At 35.4% G+C, this 17,563-nt stretch overlaps 2 protein-coding genes across 2 annotated transcripts; one reads left to right on the top strand and one right to left on the bottom strand.

Moving 5' to 3' along the window:
- The first annotated feature begins 3,190 nt into the window (after positions 1 to 3,190).
- Positions 3,191 to 17,111, top strand: LOC120167846. The gene is made up of 3 exons (XM_039176739.1): positions 3,191 to 3,552; positions 3,654 to 4,120; positions 17,100 to 17,111. The coding sequence occupies exons 1-2, from the start codon at positions 3,281 to 3,283 to the stop codon at positions 4,069 to 4,071; spliced, it is 690 nt and encodes a 229-aa protein (XP_039032670.1). The 5' UTR covers positions 3,191 to 3,280; the 3' UTR covers positions 4,072 to 4,120; positions 17,100 to 17,111.
- LOC120167842 (LRR receptor-like serine/threonine-protein kinase ERECTA) lies at positions 5,621 to 11,903 on the bottom strand. Its single transcript, XM_039176734.1, has 27 exons — positions 11,799 to 11,903; positions 11,469 to 11,607; positions 11,022 to 11,093; positions 10,853 to 10,924; positions 10,679 to 10,750; positions 10,515 to 10,586; positions 10,356 to 10,427; positions 10,186 to 10,257; positions 9,999 to 10,070; positions 9,832 to 9,900; positions 9,662 to 9,733; positions 9,478 to 9,549; positions 9,287 to 9,358; positions 9,052 to 9,123; positions 8,907 to 8,978; positions 8,751 to 8,822; positions 8,596 to 8,667; positions 8,449 to 8,520; positions 8,276 to 8,347; positions 8,115 to 8,186; positions 7,897 to 7,965; positions 7,742 to 7,813; positions 7,569 to 7,642; positions 7,211 to 7,339; positions 6,770 to 7,117; positions 6,271 to 6,641; positions 5,621 to 6,177 (listed from the first exon to the last, which is right to left on the bottom strand). Exons 1-27 carry the CDS (start codon positions 11,872 to 11,874, stop codon positions 5,806 to 5,808), a joined length of 2,943 nt encoding a protein of 980 aa, XP_039032665.1. The 5' UTR covers positions 11,875 to 11,903; the 3' UTR covers positions 5,621 to 5,805.
- Positions 17,112 to 17,563: the final 452 nt, after the last annotated feature.

The raw sequence follows: 17,563 nt of genomic DNA on the forward strand, positions 1-17,563 counted from the left end.
AAATTCTCATTCGTAACGGCTGAAGACATCAAAATCCCTTCATTTAATCGTATTTTGTTTTCGATTGTTCGATTGTCAGCAGATAAAGGTTTGCATTTTGACCTGTTTCTTTTCTTTTCTGTTTTTATGATCTGTGTTCAACATATTGCATAATCTTTTCACTGTCAGGTTACTGGAGAGAAACTATCAGAAATCGGAAGCAGGTTGGATTATCCGTGTCTAAATCGAGAACTCGCAAAGGAGATAGGAAATATCTGGAAAGATTCCACGATTCTAGTAACTACGTCTACAAACGACATAAGCTAATTTTACTTAGCTCCGTCGCATATCTATGTTGTGCATTTTGATACATGATCATTCCGCATGCACTTGTAGGAGATCTATGCTCGCGCTAATGAACTTCAAGTACCGGATTGTACTCATTATTTCATGGAAAATTTGCAAAGATTGTCTGATGCAAATTACTTCCCGACCAAGGTATTTAGTCGGAGTGGCGCGGGAACATGTCGTGCTCGCCAAAACGTGTATCGCGTTCGTGGACTAAGACCTCGTCGTATCATCGTCTTATTTAACATATAAGCTGTTGGTCGCATTGCATTATTGCCAGTTTTCTATTCTGCTGTTTGTATTGCAGGAGGATGTTCTATTTGCAAGAGTTCGTACAACCGGTGTTGTAGAAATCCAGTTTAGGTGAACTTCTAATCCGTCTTTTGACTCTGCAAATGCATTAACGAGCGTCGCCGTTCACGTGTGACACGATATTCACACATCGTAACGTAATTTGGTAACGTAAATCGCTGGTTAGATCGTAGACACAGATAGTAACTTGCTTAGTCGATGACATCTCGCTTAGCCGATCGAGAATACCATGTCTTTAAGGTCTACAGAACCACCGTCCTTGACTAGAAGGTCGTGAAGAAGACGTTCACGCTTGTCAACCAGACTCTGTGACGGAGAAATCTCTTCGAAGCAGGGCTGTTGTAAGTGCCAAGGCTGTGTATAATATGATCAGGTTTGGGATGTTCCAAGGTTGGAGTATGACATCATTCAGTATAAGTAATGTTGTTGATTATTATTATTTTATTAGTTATCGGTATTCGATTTATTATGATGTTAAAAGTAATTTTGTAATTTTCTTTCAACTTTGAGGGGATAAGTGGACTTTATCTATTTATATTTTTATCTTTTTAAAATTAAATTAAATACAATATATTAACAACTAAATAATTATTAAGTAACGTCCACATATATAAATTATAATGTTTGAAAAATTATTAAGAATGAACTTAAAGAATGATCTCAATAATAAAAAATAATATGTAAGGTGATTCGAGTTTGAATACTATTATTTATAAAATGCATATACATTTATTTAAATTAAAGAGTTGATAAATTCCATTATAAGATAAAATCAGAATATTAAATACAAACAAATTATTAAATAAAACTAATATTTTTAGTACGATAATTGATATTTAGAGATTTCAATGGAGTGAATTCTTTTATTAATTCACACTCGACTTGATTAAAAAATTTAATTAAATTTTTTTATCGTGATTGGATTTAATTTAATATTATTGTAATTTTCACATAATCATTTTAGAAAAATAATAAAATAACTAAAAACAATATTTTAATTTATTCAATTAAACACAAAAATTAAAGTATTTTTTAGTTTCATATCACTTAGTATCCTGTTAATTTTACATATGTTTTTTTATCAAAATATAGTTGATAATATATAAAATATAGAAAATATATATCTTAAATAGGATGAACCAAGTTCTCATTAATAAACTTACTTAAAAATTTAAATTTTATTTAAAAGAAATTAGTTTTATCGGCAAAATTTCTTAGATAATGAATTGAGAAAAAAGATTAATTTATTTAGGATATTGGAAAAGTTATTTATTAAGATAAGATTTTTGCTATATTATTTTTGGAAATACGTCTAATTCATTTGACGTTTTTAGAGAGACATCTAAATCATTCAACATCTTTTATATTGGTAATCTAATAGATTTGATGGTCCGCTTGTATATAATAAAGGGAAGACGTCGTATATTTCAAATAATTTTTAAAAAACATCAGGTAATTCAGAATGTCTTCTAAAATATACTATAACAAATATTTTATGCCAACAAATAATTTTTTTCATTATCTTAAATGAATCTCTCAAACACATTAACTAAGAATTTTTATCGACTTTATGGAATCGAATACAATTATTTTTGTCACGTCTACTTAAAAGATTAAATTTTTGTAAATAAAAAGAAACGTGTGGTCCCACAAATATGGATAAGGCTCAGGGCATCACCCAACGAGGCAAAAGGTCCTCTGTCACAGCCACGTCGTTATATATCCATATCCACCACTTTTGTTTCATAAATTAACCCACGTGGCACTCACTTCACCAATAATCACTTCCTCATCTCGACTTCATTTTTGGTTAAATTGAAATTTAGTCCCTACTCTATGCTCTAATTCAAGATGTAACCATAATAATTTAAATTTCACATTATTTAATCTCTCTTTTTTTATTAGTTAGTCCAAAATCCAAACAGATACCATGTTAATTATTTTAATCAAAATATTAAAACATCGAATGAGATACCAACTTTATTATCAAAGGTTGAACTTATAAGACTTTGGGTATCTGAGTTTGAACATATTTTATTATGATTTAAGTCTTATCAGATGTAAATATTAATTTAATTGGTACTTGTATGGTTGCATATTGATTGTTAATTGTAATTGTAACTTGAGAAAATATCAACCTCAATTTTTTTTCTCTTCAAAACACTCGTATCAAGTTAACGATATCTTTTTATGTTTGATACCATTACAAAAAATAAAGATTCATATTATATAAATTAAATCAATGGATTAAATTTTAGAGTTGAGTAGGGTAAAAATATCAAAAACTAAATTTTAAAAACTACAGGGATTAAATTAACAATTTTACTAACAGATTAAAATAAAGAAAGTGCATACATGATATTCTGCACACGGAAACACCTGACAAAAACAGCTCAGTTTTATTTTATTACTGGATGTTCATTAAAAAAGGGAAAGTTTCTGACAATGTGTGGATGAGGATAAGAGTACCCCGTTGCTTTATTCAATTCAATCCCCCAATATATAATTAACAACAACAGACAATCGAATCGCCAAATCCAATTCGAACCCTTTGTTCGTATCTGAATTTGATTTTTCCTCTTTGGGTCTGTTTCAATATCTGGTTTGCTGGTTTGGGTGTTGAAATTTTGAAGGATCAGCCATGTCGATCGCCTTGGAAAGGATCGAAACATCGGGGTTTAGTCGCGTTATGAAGTGCGCCTGCGATGCTTCTAGATTCGAGTTGCCGCCGTCCGCGACGGAGGAGGAGGAAGAGGATTGGAGGGGTTCGGGTTCGTCTTCCGCGACGACGTCGTCTTCGATCGGGAGGAATAGCGATGACGATGACGTGTCTTGCGAGGAAAACGAGGTTCAGAGCTCTTATGAAGGTCCCTTGGATATGATGAATTCCATCGAACAGGTTCTAGGCATGAGGTAAACAAAACTTTTTTTTTAAAAAAAAAGTTGTGATTTTATCGATCAAATTGTTTAATATGCTGAAATAAAGTGTGGGATTTTTTGGTTTTGTTTTCCAGAAGAAGTATTTCGAGTTTCTACAATGGAAAATCCAGGTCTTATACAAGTTTAGCAGAAGCAACCGCAGTTTCCTCCATTAAAGACATAGCAAAGCCTGAGAATGCCTATACAAGAAGAAGGAGAAATCTGTTGGCAATCAATCATATATGGGACAAATGCAGGAACAAAAGACTCATCCGACCAATAAGTTCAAGCAAAAGCACATTGGCACTTGCTGTTGCAATGGGTAGTTCCGAAACCGGTAGCTTTTCTAGCACCGGTGAAGATTCCCCATCGATTTCGAGCCCTCGGTTACCTCCGCTGCACCCACAAACGAGGACAGTTTCACCTTCTTCGTCGCCGCAGTTGAGTGGTCGGAATTTCTCAAATTGGCGGTCGTTCTCGTTGGCCGATGTACGTGAATATAACTACTTTTAAGGAAAGGCAACTTGGTGATGATTTGTTGTAGTTATTACACGGTGTTTTTGTTAGTTTGTAGCTTTCTTCATGATCATGATGCTGAGTGATCGTTTTCATTTTAACTATTTGAATGAATTACAAGAACTGTCTTTAATGCTGAGTGAATATAACTAACTCTTGGGGAATGAATTTTCATCTTCGTGATCATGATGATGATGCTTATTGTTGTTTGCTTATTTTATTTCCAACAACTAAAATGAAAGTCATCACCGTCATAGTCATCACTGTCGTCGTTCGGCCTGATCTGGCTAATGGTGGCACCAGAATGTTTATCCACTCAGCCATGACCTTGTAATTAGCTTTGATATATCCTCAGGTAGTGCAACAACATCCGAAAACGATCGCACTAAGTTGTAGTTGGTGTCGTGTTTTGATCACCGTTAAGCCCCTGCCTAGGGTCGGGGTCCTTCGGTCTGTCTGATATTGTAGGGATTTAGATTCTATAGGGTTGTGTTAAGGGAAAAATAACCAGATAGGAAGAGGAGGGAGAAGAGAGTTCTGCTGTGATAGCTTTAGGCTTGAGGGGGGGGGGGGGGCATGGCTGCTGGCGACTAAGGTGATGAAAAATGGCAATAAAATACATGATTGATAAGCGCGCGCACACACAAACTATGTAATTTTGAGGGAAACAAGGGAAATAAAATATTTGATTGTTCATCACACATTGCCAGAATGCAACTTCACAGAACCAGTATGAACACAGTTCACATACAAGCTGAAAATTCAAGTTATGTTCACCTTATGGGGACATAAAGGCTCATTAATCATTAAGTTTCCACTTATGGGGACGTCACAACCACCAGCAAGTTTATTAAGGTGGTGACGTGTACAGCAAATCAATGGCCACCCGTAAGGATGTAAATAAATTGGATTTGAACAGGAAAGTTATATTCATGTTTATTATTGAAATAGTTCATGTTCGATTTGTATATATTTAAACGAATATCAATAAAAACAAACTTATAAACGATTTTGTGAACGCAAACGAACTGAAACGTATTCGTTTGTTTATTAAATGAATATAATTTTTTTATGGTATGAACGAATTGAACACATTTCCGTTTGTGCTTATTTATTTATTAAATTAATATAAAAAAATTTATTCATATTTATTTATTTAATTTAATAAATAAAAGTTATAAGAACTATACATGAAAATTTTATTGTAGGTACTCATTTACACCCCTAAACTACCCCATCTTAAAGCATTCAAAAGTTGAAACACATGGAACTGATACACGCAGCAGAGGACTCATCAGTGCATTATTGCTGGTCACGCAAATAATGAGTTTTCATGCAGAGCTGAAAGCACCCAACTCACTGGTAAACCCCACCATGCCAAAGGTCCCACTTTAGACAATGCCAAGATCACTGTCATAGTCTTATATAGTCAGGACGGACGTAGGATAAAATTTTAGTAGGATAAGTTTATAAAATTTTAGGGGAAAATCGGATTATTAATTTAAAATATAAAGAAAATATCTAAAATATATGCTAGTTTAAAATTTTCAACGGGGTGACTGCCTCTAACCCACTCCCCCTTCAGTCCATCCTGCATATAGTCAATATGCAAGCATGAATTTGTAGTACTATCACTAGTTAGCATCTTTGGTTCTTTCTCAAATCTATTGGCTACACCTAAAGTAAGACATCCTTTGATATTCAATCCTCTAATGCACATTAGACTTCGTTTTACACACTATTTTGAGAAATAACCTCTCCAAACTTGAGGAAAAGTTGTGCATCCGAGGTACTCATAGATGGGCAATTGACCAAGTGTGGAGTTTTGAGATTTGCATATTCATCCTTGTAGCAAGTGACCTTGGTAGATGGCAGAGGCGCCAGTTGGACCGAGTTCAGATGTTTTGGAGGGGTTTCTAACGGCATGAGACTTCCTAGAACACGTGTCACTTCGTGCATTGTCGGTCGGTCTGATGGGTGTTTCTTGGTGCATAGAAGGGCAAGCTGGAAAACTTTCTTAACAGCTCCGAGATCTTTGCAAGTAGCGGTGATCTCTGGATCAACGGTTTCCATAACAGCATTGTTTGCAGCCTTGGACAAAATCTGAGACAAATGTAACATCAATGGAGTTTTGAAACTACTTACAGACCCTAAATAAAGTATTCGGTTAAAATGAAGATGATCATAAAAACTAACCAAATGATGAAGATTGGATTCATTGTCCACAGGTTTCCTTCCTGTAAGCAGCTCAAGTAGCACAATCCCATAGCTGTAAACATCGGACTTCTCGGTTAAGCGGGAAGTGCGAGCATATTCGGGGTCTATATAACCAATGGTGCCCATTACGTAAGTGGAAGTGTGAGACTTTGATATGCACAAGCTCTTAGCAATGCCGAAATCTGTAAGATGAGCCTCTAAATCCTTGTCCAACAGAATATTCGATGACTTTACGTCCCTGTGGATGATCCGGGGATTACAGTCATGATGTAAATAAGATAACCCTTGAGCTGCTCCGAGTGCGATCTTCAGTCGAGTGTCCCAATCGAGAATTTTCTTCTTGGTAGAAACTGCAGTAAAAATGGGAAAATGTGTTGTTTTCACCATGGATGATAAGAAAAGCTGTGTTCCATGTGTTAAATGAGCACATAGAGAAGCTAAAGAATGGTACTGGTATATTCATAGAAGACAAGCGTACCATGGAGGAGATCCCAAAGACTGCCATTTTCCATATAGTCATAGAAGAGAAGGTTCCGAGAAGGGGAGAGGGAATAGCCTTGAAGGCCAACCAGGTTTCGGTGCTTAACACTTCCTATCGTCTCGAGTTCCGTCTCGAATTCCTTCAAGCACTGTGGATAGTGAGTATACAGCCTCTTGATGGCAACTGGCTTGCAATTCTTAAGAACACACTTATAGACTGTGCTCGATGCGCCGCTGCCAATTATATACTTCTCACTCAAATTCTCGGTCACCCTCATGATGTCCTCGTATACGTGAAGTGCCATATTCATATGTAGGATCACCAGTTTTGGTCTCGAGTAAGTAACTGTCATCGAAAATTTCACAAGTCAATAACAAGGGTCATAAATTTCAATAAGAATGCATCTTCAAAAGAAAAAAGGGAACATTTTATCGGCACCTGGCTTATCCAATGATCCATCTGCAAAGGGTGTAGGGTTGTGGGGGCGACATGCAGCAATCAAGATCATTAGAAGAATCAAAAGAGCACCGAGCGCGATGCCGAGGATTGCTGCTTTAGAGATTGCAACTGCAGACAAGACAGCATAACCAAATGAATAACCATTCAAAGAGAACCAAGAACTCAAGGTGTAGATGCCAATGTGAATAACAAGGTAGTAGCTCATTGTGTTAATCTTTATTTTCTAGTCATAGTGGCTTCCGAGCTTCCGAATTCGAGGTAAAAATCTGCCTGAAATACCGAAATTCTTTTGAAAGTTTATAGAAACTCATACTATCGACATGTAAGATAAAAATACCTCTCTCTGTGGGATGAGATCCATGGCATAGAGAAGAAAGCCAATAGCCGCAAAGCCCGGGATTTCCAATAAAACTGTAAAGAGATGTTGGTTTAAACTCAGATTCGTACGAAGAAAAGGTAGCGACTAATTCACAAATATTTGTTTTGAATGCAAATGAGCAAAATCTTTACCTATCTGGCGAGAACCTTGAAAAGTTGTTGCTTGTGGGAATATCGCCAGCAAGGTTGTTATAGGACACATTCCTGCAAGGTTTCAAGTTATGGAGTTATACGATGCAGCCCTATGTCAAAAATAAAGCACAACTTCTAATGCAACCTCAACTCACAAGATGGTAAGACTGTCACAGCTGATAAGGGACGTCAAATCTCCGGATAAGTTATTGTTTTCCAGCCTCCTGCATTATTTAGAACCAGCGGATTATAAGAACGAAGAATATCATGCCTAAAATGTTCTTCCTGACATGTAAACGGAAGCGTCATGTGTGCCGGGATGTTCTTTCCAACGCCTAAAATGTTTGGAATTTGAGTTGACAAAGTTACTTACAATGAGAACAAGTCCTGAAGCTGTGTAAGTTCCTGGGGAATAGCGCCCGAGAGATGATTATTCGAAAGGTCTCTACAATGTAGAAGTATAAAACAAGAGATCAGCATGTACTTCTTAAAGCTTTAGCCTATTTTCATGGCAGACAGATTAAGATTTCTTACATTTCCATAACACCTCTTAGATTGCCAAACTCTCCTGGAATGGTTCCTCTCAAATGATTTCTGCTTAAATTCCTACAGAAACGGATAAAGCAATGACGAAAGCCTTCACTAAGCACTTAAACTAGAACATTATACGCGCACACATATATATATCATTTTCTAGAAGCACTCACAGCTTCAAAAGGTGTTCCAAGTCGCCGAGGGATGAAGGAATAGAGCCACTAATTTTGTTACCAGAAATGTCCCTGGAAAACAAACAACAGTTAACAACTGATAAAACGAACAAAGCGGAACAACACCTTATGGCACTTAATGCTTACAGCGTATCTAAATTACCGATTCGTGAAAGCTCAATCGGTATAACACCCTTAATATCATTCGAGGAGAGATTCCTGAGAAGCAGAACCCATGATCAAATTGATTATATTCGTAACAACAAGATAATAACGGAACATTCCTGAGGTAAATTACTTACAAATAGGTCATACTCTCTAGCCTTTCAAAAGCAGGTGGAATGGTTCCATTCAACTTGTTTCCATGCACGTTGCTGTCGCCGGAATAAGCAATTAACTACCTTAAAACTGTTCAAATTTAAATGAATATGAATACCGGAAACAAGATTAGTGCTTACAGGCTGTTGAGATTTGTGCATGAGCTAAGATTTTCAGGAATAGGCCCTTCAAGATTGTTATTAGCAACATTCCTGCAAAAAGGTTGTCAGTGCGTACGACATAGCTGAACCAAAATATTTGAACAACTACTAAGAATTAACATACAGATCAAACAGTTCTGTTAGCTTCCCAAGCTCTGGTGGAATACGACCTGTAAGATGATTATCATTTAGTTCCCTGCATAAAGCAAAGTAATGTTTGAGACGCTGACAATATTCTCTTCGCTTTTATACATAACGGATGTTTTACGTGTAGGTATCATATAGGCGAGTAATTCGGAAGAGGCCAAATCAATGGAAATAACTCAATAAGCAAGACAAACAAGAAAAACTATTCTTACAAGTAGTGCAACTTTGTCATATTCCCAAGCTCAGGGGGAATCAATCCAGTCAGTTGGTTGCCATGCAAATATCTACATGTGGTATATGCCCATCAGAACATTGTTCAAGAATATACGAGAAATGGTCTCGTTATACTTGCAAGTCGCAATCGGTTAAATGATATTAAAAATACATACGGTTACCTACTTACAATTTTTCTGTGTAGGTCAGGTTCCCTAAGATGGGAGGGATAGGTCCACTCAACTTGTTGCAGCTTAAATCCCTGAATAGCATACACAAGAAAGTGACCAGACATAAAGATTAGTAACACAGAAATGAAGGAATTCTGTGATGGTTAAAGGACTTGAATACAGTTATAAAAGAAAGGCACTTACAATACAGCAAGGGCTTGCATAAGTCCGATAACAGACGGAATCTTCCCCGAAAGAAGATTACCTTGCAAAGACCTAACCAGAAAATTCGATTCGAGTACACTTAATAAACTAAGCAGTTTGTATGCATAAAGTCATTAAAGGAGGGAAAAAAGGGATTCCCAGGCATATACAATGTAGCTACTTGCAAGAACCCAATGTTGAATGGAATTTCCCCAGTCAGCTGGTTGTATGACAAATCCCTACCAATCACGAGAAAGATATGTTTCCGTTTAACAGACATAGGCATTTTGATTTCCGAAAGCATGAGGCATCGTTGAATTAGATGATGAGTACATACAAGACTTGGAAGGCAGTGCAATTGCCTATATTTTGAGGGATGCTCCCAGTTAAACTATTGTTTCTCACATCACTGCAAACAATGCAGAGTTTAAGTTAAACCAGAAAAAGCCTTACATGGTAGAAGATAGAACGAAAATATGAGGTCCCAGAACAATAACAAAAACAACAATAGTAAGGAAACTTACAAGTACCACAAGCCAGTCAGCTGGCACATGTCTGGAGCGAGTGTACCGACCAGATTGTTTCCTCGCAAACCACTACAACGAAGAAAAGAAGCGAATTAAAACAAGCAAGATAAGGATTCATGAGAAAATATGATTATATAGGATCATAAATTGAACTATTTTACACTCACAGATACTGTAACACTTCATTCCAATAGATGAGCCTCGGGATTTCGCCACTGAGTTTATTTTGTGCTAGGTCCCTGCAACCGATATAAGGGCATGAAAATTTCATCCAATCATCAGGTGAATTATATGGCAACGGAGAGAAACTAGAAGAAGGAACTTACAGAACTTTCAAGTTTGGAATCTGTGACAGAGTTGAAGGTATAGGTCCAATCAACTGATTGTTCTTCAGAATTCTATAGTCATTGAAAAATTCCTAATTAGAACTGAACAAACCAGGAACTAGCAAGTTGACACATCAGTTAGAAAAGCTTGAAAAGTAACTTACAGGAACTCCAGCCGATTCAGTTTTGAGGTTGAAAAAGGTATGTCTCCGTACAACTCATTAAAAGACAGGTCCCTGATAATTCCAGCAACACGATGTTCAGTTTAATTCACAATACAATTCAATATGAATTCTACAATATCATATCTTTGAGCTCTTATGTAGTATACAACTTACAGGCTTTTCAACGAAGAACAGTCACCAATCTCATCCGGTATTTGTCCGGATAGCCGATTTCCTTTGAGGTCACTGATAAAAAAAAACACAACCTTTATCAATCTCAATTCAAATTCACACCAATTTCATACATGGGGATCCATTTGCTTAAAGCATAAATGAATATTACATGGTGAGGAGATCTTTGAGATTTCCAATAGCAGTTGAGATTTCCCCATCAAGATATAGACCAGATAGATTACTACAGCACCAGAAACCAAACAAAAACAAATGTCAGCTTAAAGAGAAGCATAGTATTAAATTGCTGCAGCACAAGATAACTGTCACATCTAGGATTCAAATCTCAGTCACGATAGTGTTTTCAGTTATATTTCGTTTATTACTATTGAGACCATAGCGGGCACTATTGCAGCTATAACGAGTATATCAGAAGACAGCCTATCGCTACTTTGCGGGCGCTATCGCAGTAGCGGACAACTATTTAAACCCTAGTCACAACGTAACTTAAGAACGTTTTTTAAGGTAACCTTGGCAATGCGACACAGCAGTCACAACGGCAATTTAGTTCTATGAAGAAGGGAGAACAAAAACAAAACCTTATAGCATCAAAACTTACAGCGAAACGACATTGAAGGTGACATTGTTGCAAGTGATTCCTCTCCAAACACAATAATCTGACGATGGGGTATCCGTCCAGTCATATAGAACATTGTCAACATCCTTAAACGACTTCTTCATCTCCATTAGTGTTGCTCCTTCATTACGTTACACAGTTTAGAAAAGAAAAAAAAACAATTAGTCTATTTCTGGAAAACAAAAGAAAGTTAAACATCAAAAGATGTTTGCTTCAAGCATGAATGATGAACCAAAAATGTTTGAGGAAACCACTAAGAAAAGCTTCAGACCGCCAAAATAAAACCCAGAAAATACAGCAAGTAGAACTTACCATCATCGGAATTCGCCAAAGTAAAACCCAAACAAAAGAGGGAAACCAAGAAGACAAGCTCCAAACGAAATGCCATTGTCTCCAAACAAAAACCACCCACGACCACCATATCTCAGCCAAAGAGAGAGACGAATCAAACGACGACGTTCAATGCCTCCTCCTTTCTCTCTACTGCTACCCTTTCAACTCACCGACATGGGAAAAAATCTCACTTTTTCCTGTGATACTTAGCTGTTATAGTTCTTTTGATGCTTTTTCCTCTACTGGGTAAAACGAGAAGATGAAGGAGGAAGAAGAGAAGAGCAGCAGCAAAGAACTGAGGACTCTGCTCGTTATATCACATCACTCTGCCTGTATACATTATTCGGTCCCCAAAGGGTTACAGAGAGGTACCAAAGAGAGAACTGAGAAAGACAGAGAAAGAGAGAGAAAGAGAGGAAAAATTATTTCACATATAAAGTTAAGAAACCTCTCTGCCATGGCCTCTGCCTACTGCAAAAACACCCCACCTCTGTCTCTCTCTCCAGTTTAATTTTTTCTACATTTATGGGAATAATAATTGACTAATTACTTCTTACATTACCAAACAAATCAAGGGTTCTTCCCTTTTCTGCTGTAATTTAGATTTTTTTTACTGTTTTTCCAATAGTTCTTTAAATTCCTGCATGGCAGTTGCATGTTACTTTCCGTTATTAACTGCTCTCCCGTCAGGGAATCATCGCCGTATTATTAGTTTTAACTCCGCGTTTTGACCGTTTGCGATTTTTTTATTAAATTTTATTACGAATAATGGTAAATAAATAATCATAGAATAATAAAAATAACAATAATAATATATTTACGTGAAATATATATATATATATATATAAACTAGAAAAACAAGAGAATTTCATTATTAAAATCAGTTTAAGGTATTCACATTCATCCCATATCATTATATTTTTTAATTTACTCGTTCGTCAAATATATTACACTACAAATTTTATATATCGAGTTAAAAAAATTTAAATAAAAATATCCAATATAAGTTTATTTAATTATTTTACGATTATCTAAATTATTTATACATTTTTAACATTAAATATCAAAATTATTTTAATTTTTTTTATAATTGCATGTATGAAATTTTGATTTGATTTAAGTTTCAGAAATCAATAATATAGTTGTGCGCTCATGTGTCATGTGTGTATAAATAATTATATTTTTCTGTATAAAAACAAGGGTAAAGTATCTAAATAGTCTCCAAGTTTTTAGGGTGCTTGCATTTTGGTCACCTAACTTTTAAAACTTGTAATACAATCATTCAATTTTTAGTTCGTTTTCAATAAGGTATCTGTTGTTACCTTCCGTTAGTTTTAACTAACGTGGCATTTAACTCTTGTCAACCCCCTTCTTCTTCTTCTTCTTCTTCTTCTTCTTCTTCTTCTTCTTTCATCCCACCTCTAGTCAGCAGTGGCTCATATCACCATCGTCACTGGCGTTGTCTTCCGACTGCACCCAAACTCTCGACTCATACTCACCATCCACCGTTCGCCCAAAATCATGAAAATATCGTATGAACATCTATCTCCGATCTTCATCATCGGTGATCGTCACCGTCGGTACCAGTAGGCGCGTCGCCCTATTCCAACCAAAATCCTGCTAGCCACTCGCCGAGACTTACCTTCGTTTTTCGTGGAGAGGGACCCAAATCTCGTCGGAAAACCCCCAATGTCCCTTTTCTGTTTTCATCGATTTTTGGCCGATTGGAATGACCATTTGCCACACCGCCTCCACCTTTGAAGTTCTCACATCGTTCCAACCAAAACCCAATCTTTCATGCCTCTTCGCCTTCGTCTCTCCTCCTTCTGCCATTGGTTAAAAAGGAGAATAATGAGAAGAAGAAGAAGAAGAAAAAAAAGAAATGGAGTTAACGGGAGTTAAGTGCGATGTCAACTAACCCTAATGAGAGGTAACGATAGAGACCTTACTGAAAACGAACTAATTGTTCGATGATTGTATTGCAAGTTTTAAAAGTTGGGTGACCAAAATGCAAACACCCTAAAAGTTTGGAAACTATTTATATAATTTACCTTAAAAATAAATAGATATATTTATTTTTAAATATATAAATAAAATTATTTTTTGTATAATTTAATTAAAATTAAAAATTGTATATAATTATATTAAATTAAAGTAGAATTTTATAAATGTGATTATTATTTTTGGTATAATTATTAGTGTCTTAGTTATTAATTGATTAGTACATATTACACATTATGGATGATAATTTGATTCAAATTTGATGAGTTTTAATCTAAATTGATATGATAAGGTTGTTTTAAAAAAATAGATTGAGTACCGACAGGTTGGTTCAAGTGATAAGCAACTTGATATCGCTTAAGCAATATATTAGGTTCGAGTCATTGTGTATGCAGAAAATCCCCGTTGGGAGACTCACCCAACAAAATTAGGCGTGTGCCCGGGTCGGTCCAAATTAGTCAGGGCTAAGCCTTGGAACTAGAGGGCAACCAAAAAAAGAAATAGATTGAGTCAAGTTAGTTCGAGTTTATGATGAAAAATCTTCAATACGACTAATAATAAATTTTCTATATATTTAGAGATAATTAATATAGTACATTTCTCTCTATATTTTTTCAATTACAAATAAGAATAAGAAAATATCGTGTCGAGTCAGATCAAATGCGAGTTTTTATATTAAAATTCAGATTAAATTTCGGATCATATTGGATCTCCGTAAACTCGGACAGGTTATATTTGAATGGAGGGATATGCTTCCTGAATCGGGACGAGTTGGCTAAAATCCGACCCAAGTTAACTTATTACTATCTTTAAATATTGAAAAGATTTATTATAAAGATTATAATTTTATTTTTTTCTTTTCATTTAAGACGATGATCTTTCATTCAGATAAATCAACCTATGACTTGTAGAAAAATATAATTATTATATTATTAAATATTTTTATGAATTTTTAAAATTAAAATCAATGATTAAAGCAATTTATAATCTTACAAAAAATGAATTATTATAAGGAAAAAGAAATTAAGGGACCACAACCAACAATAAAAGGCTAATTATCGTACACTGAGAAGAAGAAGAAAAGAACAAATAAATATTTTAAAATAATAAAAAATAAATTTACGGAAATTTACATCGGGAAGGTCAATTGTCAAGTCACCTAGCTATCTCTGACAGTTCTGTATGATGAACGTCCGTTGGGTCCCTCTTCTACAGCTTCTGACACATTTGACGCCGTCACCCCTCTCTCTCTCACGCCGTTAATGTTATATCTTTTACTAAAGTTTTAACCAAAATTTTATTTTTTATTTTTATTTTTTATTTTATTTTTTATTTTTATATTTATTTTTTTATATTAAAGATAGTTTTTCCTTAAAATCCATTCTTTGAAAAATATTATTTTAAATACATTATATAATTTTAGATGATATTTAATTTATTAAATAGTATTACTATCTTACTTATCATGTAAAAGAAATGTGAATGAATAATATATGTTATATATGGTTAGAGAGTCATTTAAATGGTAACCAATCAATGTTATAGTATTTTAAATAATTATAATTAAATCTGAATGAAAACTCAAATAATTATATTCAATTTGACTCGATTTAAATTTTATAAACTATAGTAAAAAAATAAAGTATAAATGATAAAATAGTACTCGTTAACTCTACTAACACAAATTGGCTTCATCGAATTAAATCCTAAATATATCAAATTAACCCCTAGGTAAACTTATGGATTTATCAAAGAAAGATTTTTTTTACCACAAGGGTAATAAAAAGGTGGAAAATTATTAAAAATTTAAAGAAGATTATAGGAGAGAATTATCCAAAATTGGTGGGACAACTTGATGTTTGGGACCAATCACAAATGCCTCAACAAATTTGGCTTTTATAGAAATTCCTGTAAGCTTTTGTACCATTACTTGATTTGACCAATTTGTTCATTTAAATTTGTGGGGATTCCTTGTTTCATAAAATAAATAGTTTACTGAAGAAGTGTGTTCAAAAAGTAGAAGTAGGTGCTCCGTTTTTTCAGGAATTTTCTTGTGCTAGGGTTGGTGAATGAACGAAATTCTACAGCTGCCTCCGGCGAGGAGGCCATAGTGGCTGTCCCGCCGTCGCTCGAGCGGCCGTGCACTCCACCGGGGATCAATACTTAAAGGGCTTCAAAGAAGAACAGGGTTGGTCTTGAACCGGAAGATACTAGGGTTACCGACGATATGATTATGCACGTAGCGGACAACGCTCCTAGCGACGCTACGGATATTGCCATGGAGCCTGTGGCTCAGGAGATAGGACAGCTTTCTGCTAGTCAAACGATTGTCAACAACGGTGGCACTAGGAGATCATATGCAGCCAGCCAGCCACGCTGATTGGAGGAGACGCTTCAGAACGTCCACCGTTCCCTGACTTGAATGAGGAAGAAGTCGTGATCCAGGAAGGCGATGTATCTGTTGATCGAAGTGGTGCCTACCCTGTCATGCAATTCTCTAAGTGTGTACATGATTCAATCGACTAAAATACGAGGAAAACGATAGGGTATAGGGCACTTTGGAACAAGATTAATATTCTTTGGCAACCGCGCGGTCATTTCCAACTGATCGATCTCGATAATGATTACTTTCTGGTGAGGTTTGAATTAGATACGGATTACACGAAGGTTTTGACTGAAGGCTCTTGGGTGGTATTCGGAAGGTATTTAACAGTTCAGCCATGGAATCGAAGTTTTGAAACTGAAGAAAATCATCCGTCGCAGGTTATTGTATGGATTCGTTTACCAGGATTACCGTACCATTATTACACCAAATCACTTTTTTGTCTCCTTGCAGCGAAAATTGGGAAAGCCGTTAAGATTGATTATAATACTAATTCCGGGGAACGGGGAAAATTTGCTGGACTAGCAGTGGTCGTGAATGTGAACGTGAATGTGAATAAACCGTTGTTTCGTTGCAATCGGATTGATGGTGTAATATCTCAAATTTTGGACTGGTGATTGAAAAGTAAATTTCGAAAGTTTAGAGATCAAAGTGTAAATTTATAAAAGTTTAAGGACTAAAATTGTAATTTTTCAAAAGTTATATTTTGGGCGTGTAATCTCAGCCCAAGAATATAATTTTAGTGGGTTTATAATTTTGATTTGAAGTTGGTATAAAAGTTTATTAAGTGATAGAGTCCGATAAAATATTTGAATAATTGTATTGAATCGGAGGCTTACAGAATTTAAAGGAAGGAATTTTGAGGTTAGAAACATTATATTGACATTTTTAATTAGTATAATTTGATGTGAATTAGTGGAATTTGAAAGAATTTTCATGTTAAAGTGGAATAGTAAAATTTAGTTACTAAATTGAATTTTTAGAAAATTGGAGGGTGAAGATGGAAATTGATAAATGAGATTTTTATATTTATTTAATTATATTAAAGTGGAGATAAAATGATGGAAACTGATAAAGGGATTTCAACGCTATATTAAACCTCGACTAGCGAAGAGGTGGTGTTTTGAATCGTTGATCACCTAGCAGTGGGTTTTGTAATTTTGTTTTCGACAATGCATCGATGGATGTTCGGTTTCATGGCCCCTCCTTCACGTGGTCAAGGGGTTCTTTGTTTCAACGTTTAGATCGCTGCTTGGCTAACGAGGGATGGCTGCGTTTTTCCCCTGATACCCATGTCCTTCACCTTGATAAGTTAAGATCGGACCATCGTCCGATACTTATGCGAATAAAGCCTCCGCTC

This window comes from Hibiscus syriacus, unplaced genomic scaffold (genome assembly GCF_006381635.1).
Source record: "Hibiscus syriacus cultivar Baekdansim isolate YM2019G1 unplaced genomic scaffold, ASM638163v2 tig00111701_pilon, whole genome shotgun sequence".
Lineage (NCBI taxonomy): Eukaryota > Viridiplantae > Streptophyta > Magnoliopsida > Malvales > Malvaceae > Hibiscus > Hibiscus syriacus.

Coding starts and splice junctions, on each gene's coding strand:
- LOC120167846 (XM_039176739.1), top strand. CDS start 3,281: ATGTCGATCGCCTTGGAAAGGATCGAAACATCGGGGTTTAGTCGCGTT. Junction 3,553..3,653: donor GAACAGGTTCTAGGCATGAG/GTAAACAAAACT, acceptor TTTGTTTTCCAG/AAGAAGTATTTCGAGTTTCT.
- LOC120167842 (XM_039176734.1), bottom strand. CDS start 11,874: ATGGCATTTCGTTTGGAGCTTGTCTTCTTGGTTTCCCTCTTTTGTTTG. Junction 9,124..9,286: donor ATGACAAAGTTGCACTACTT/GTAAGAATAGTT, acceptor TGCTTTATGCAG/GGAACTAAATGATAATCATC. Junction 7,643..7,741: donor TCAAGGTTCTCGCCAGATAG/GTAAAGATTTTG, acceptor ATCTCTTTACAG/TTTTATTGGAAATCCCGGGC.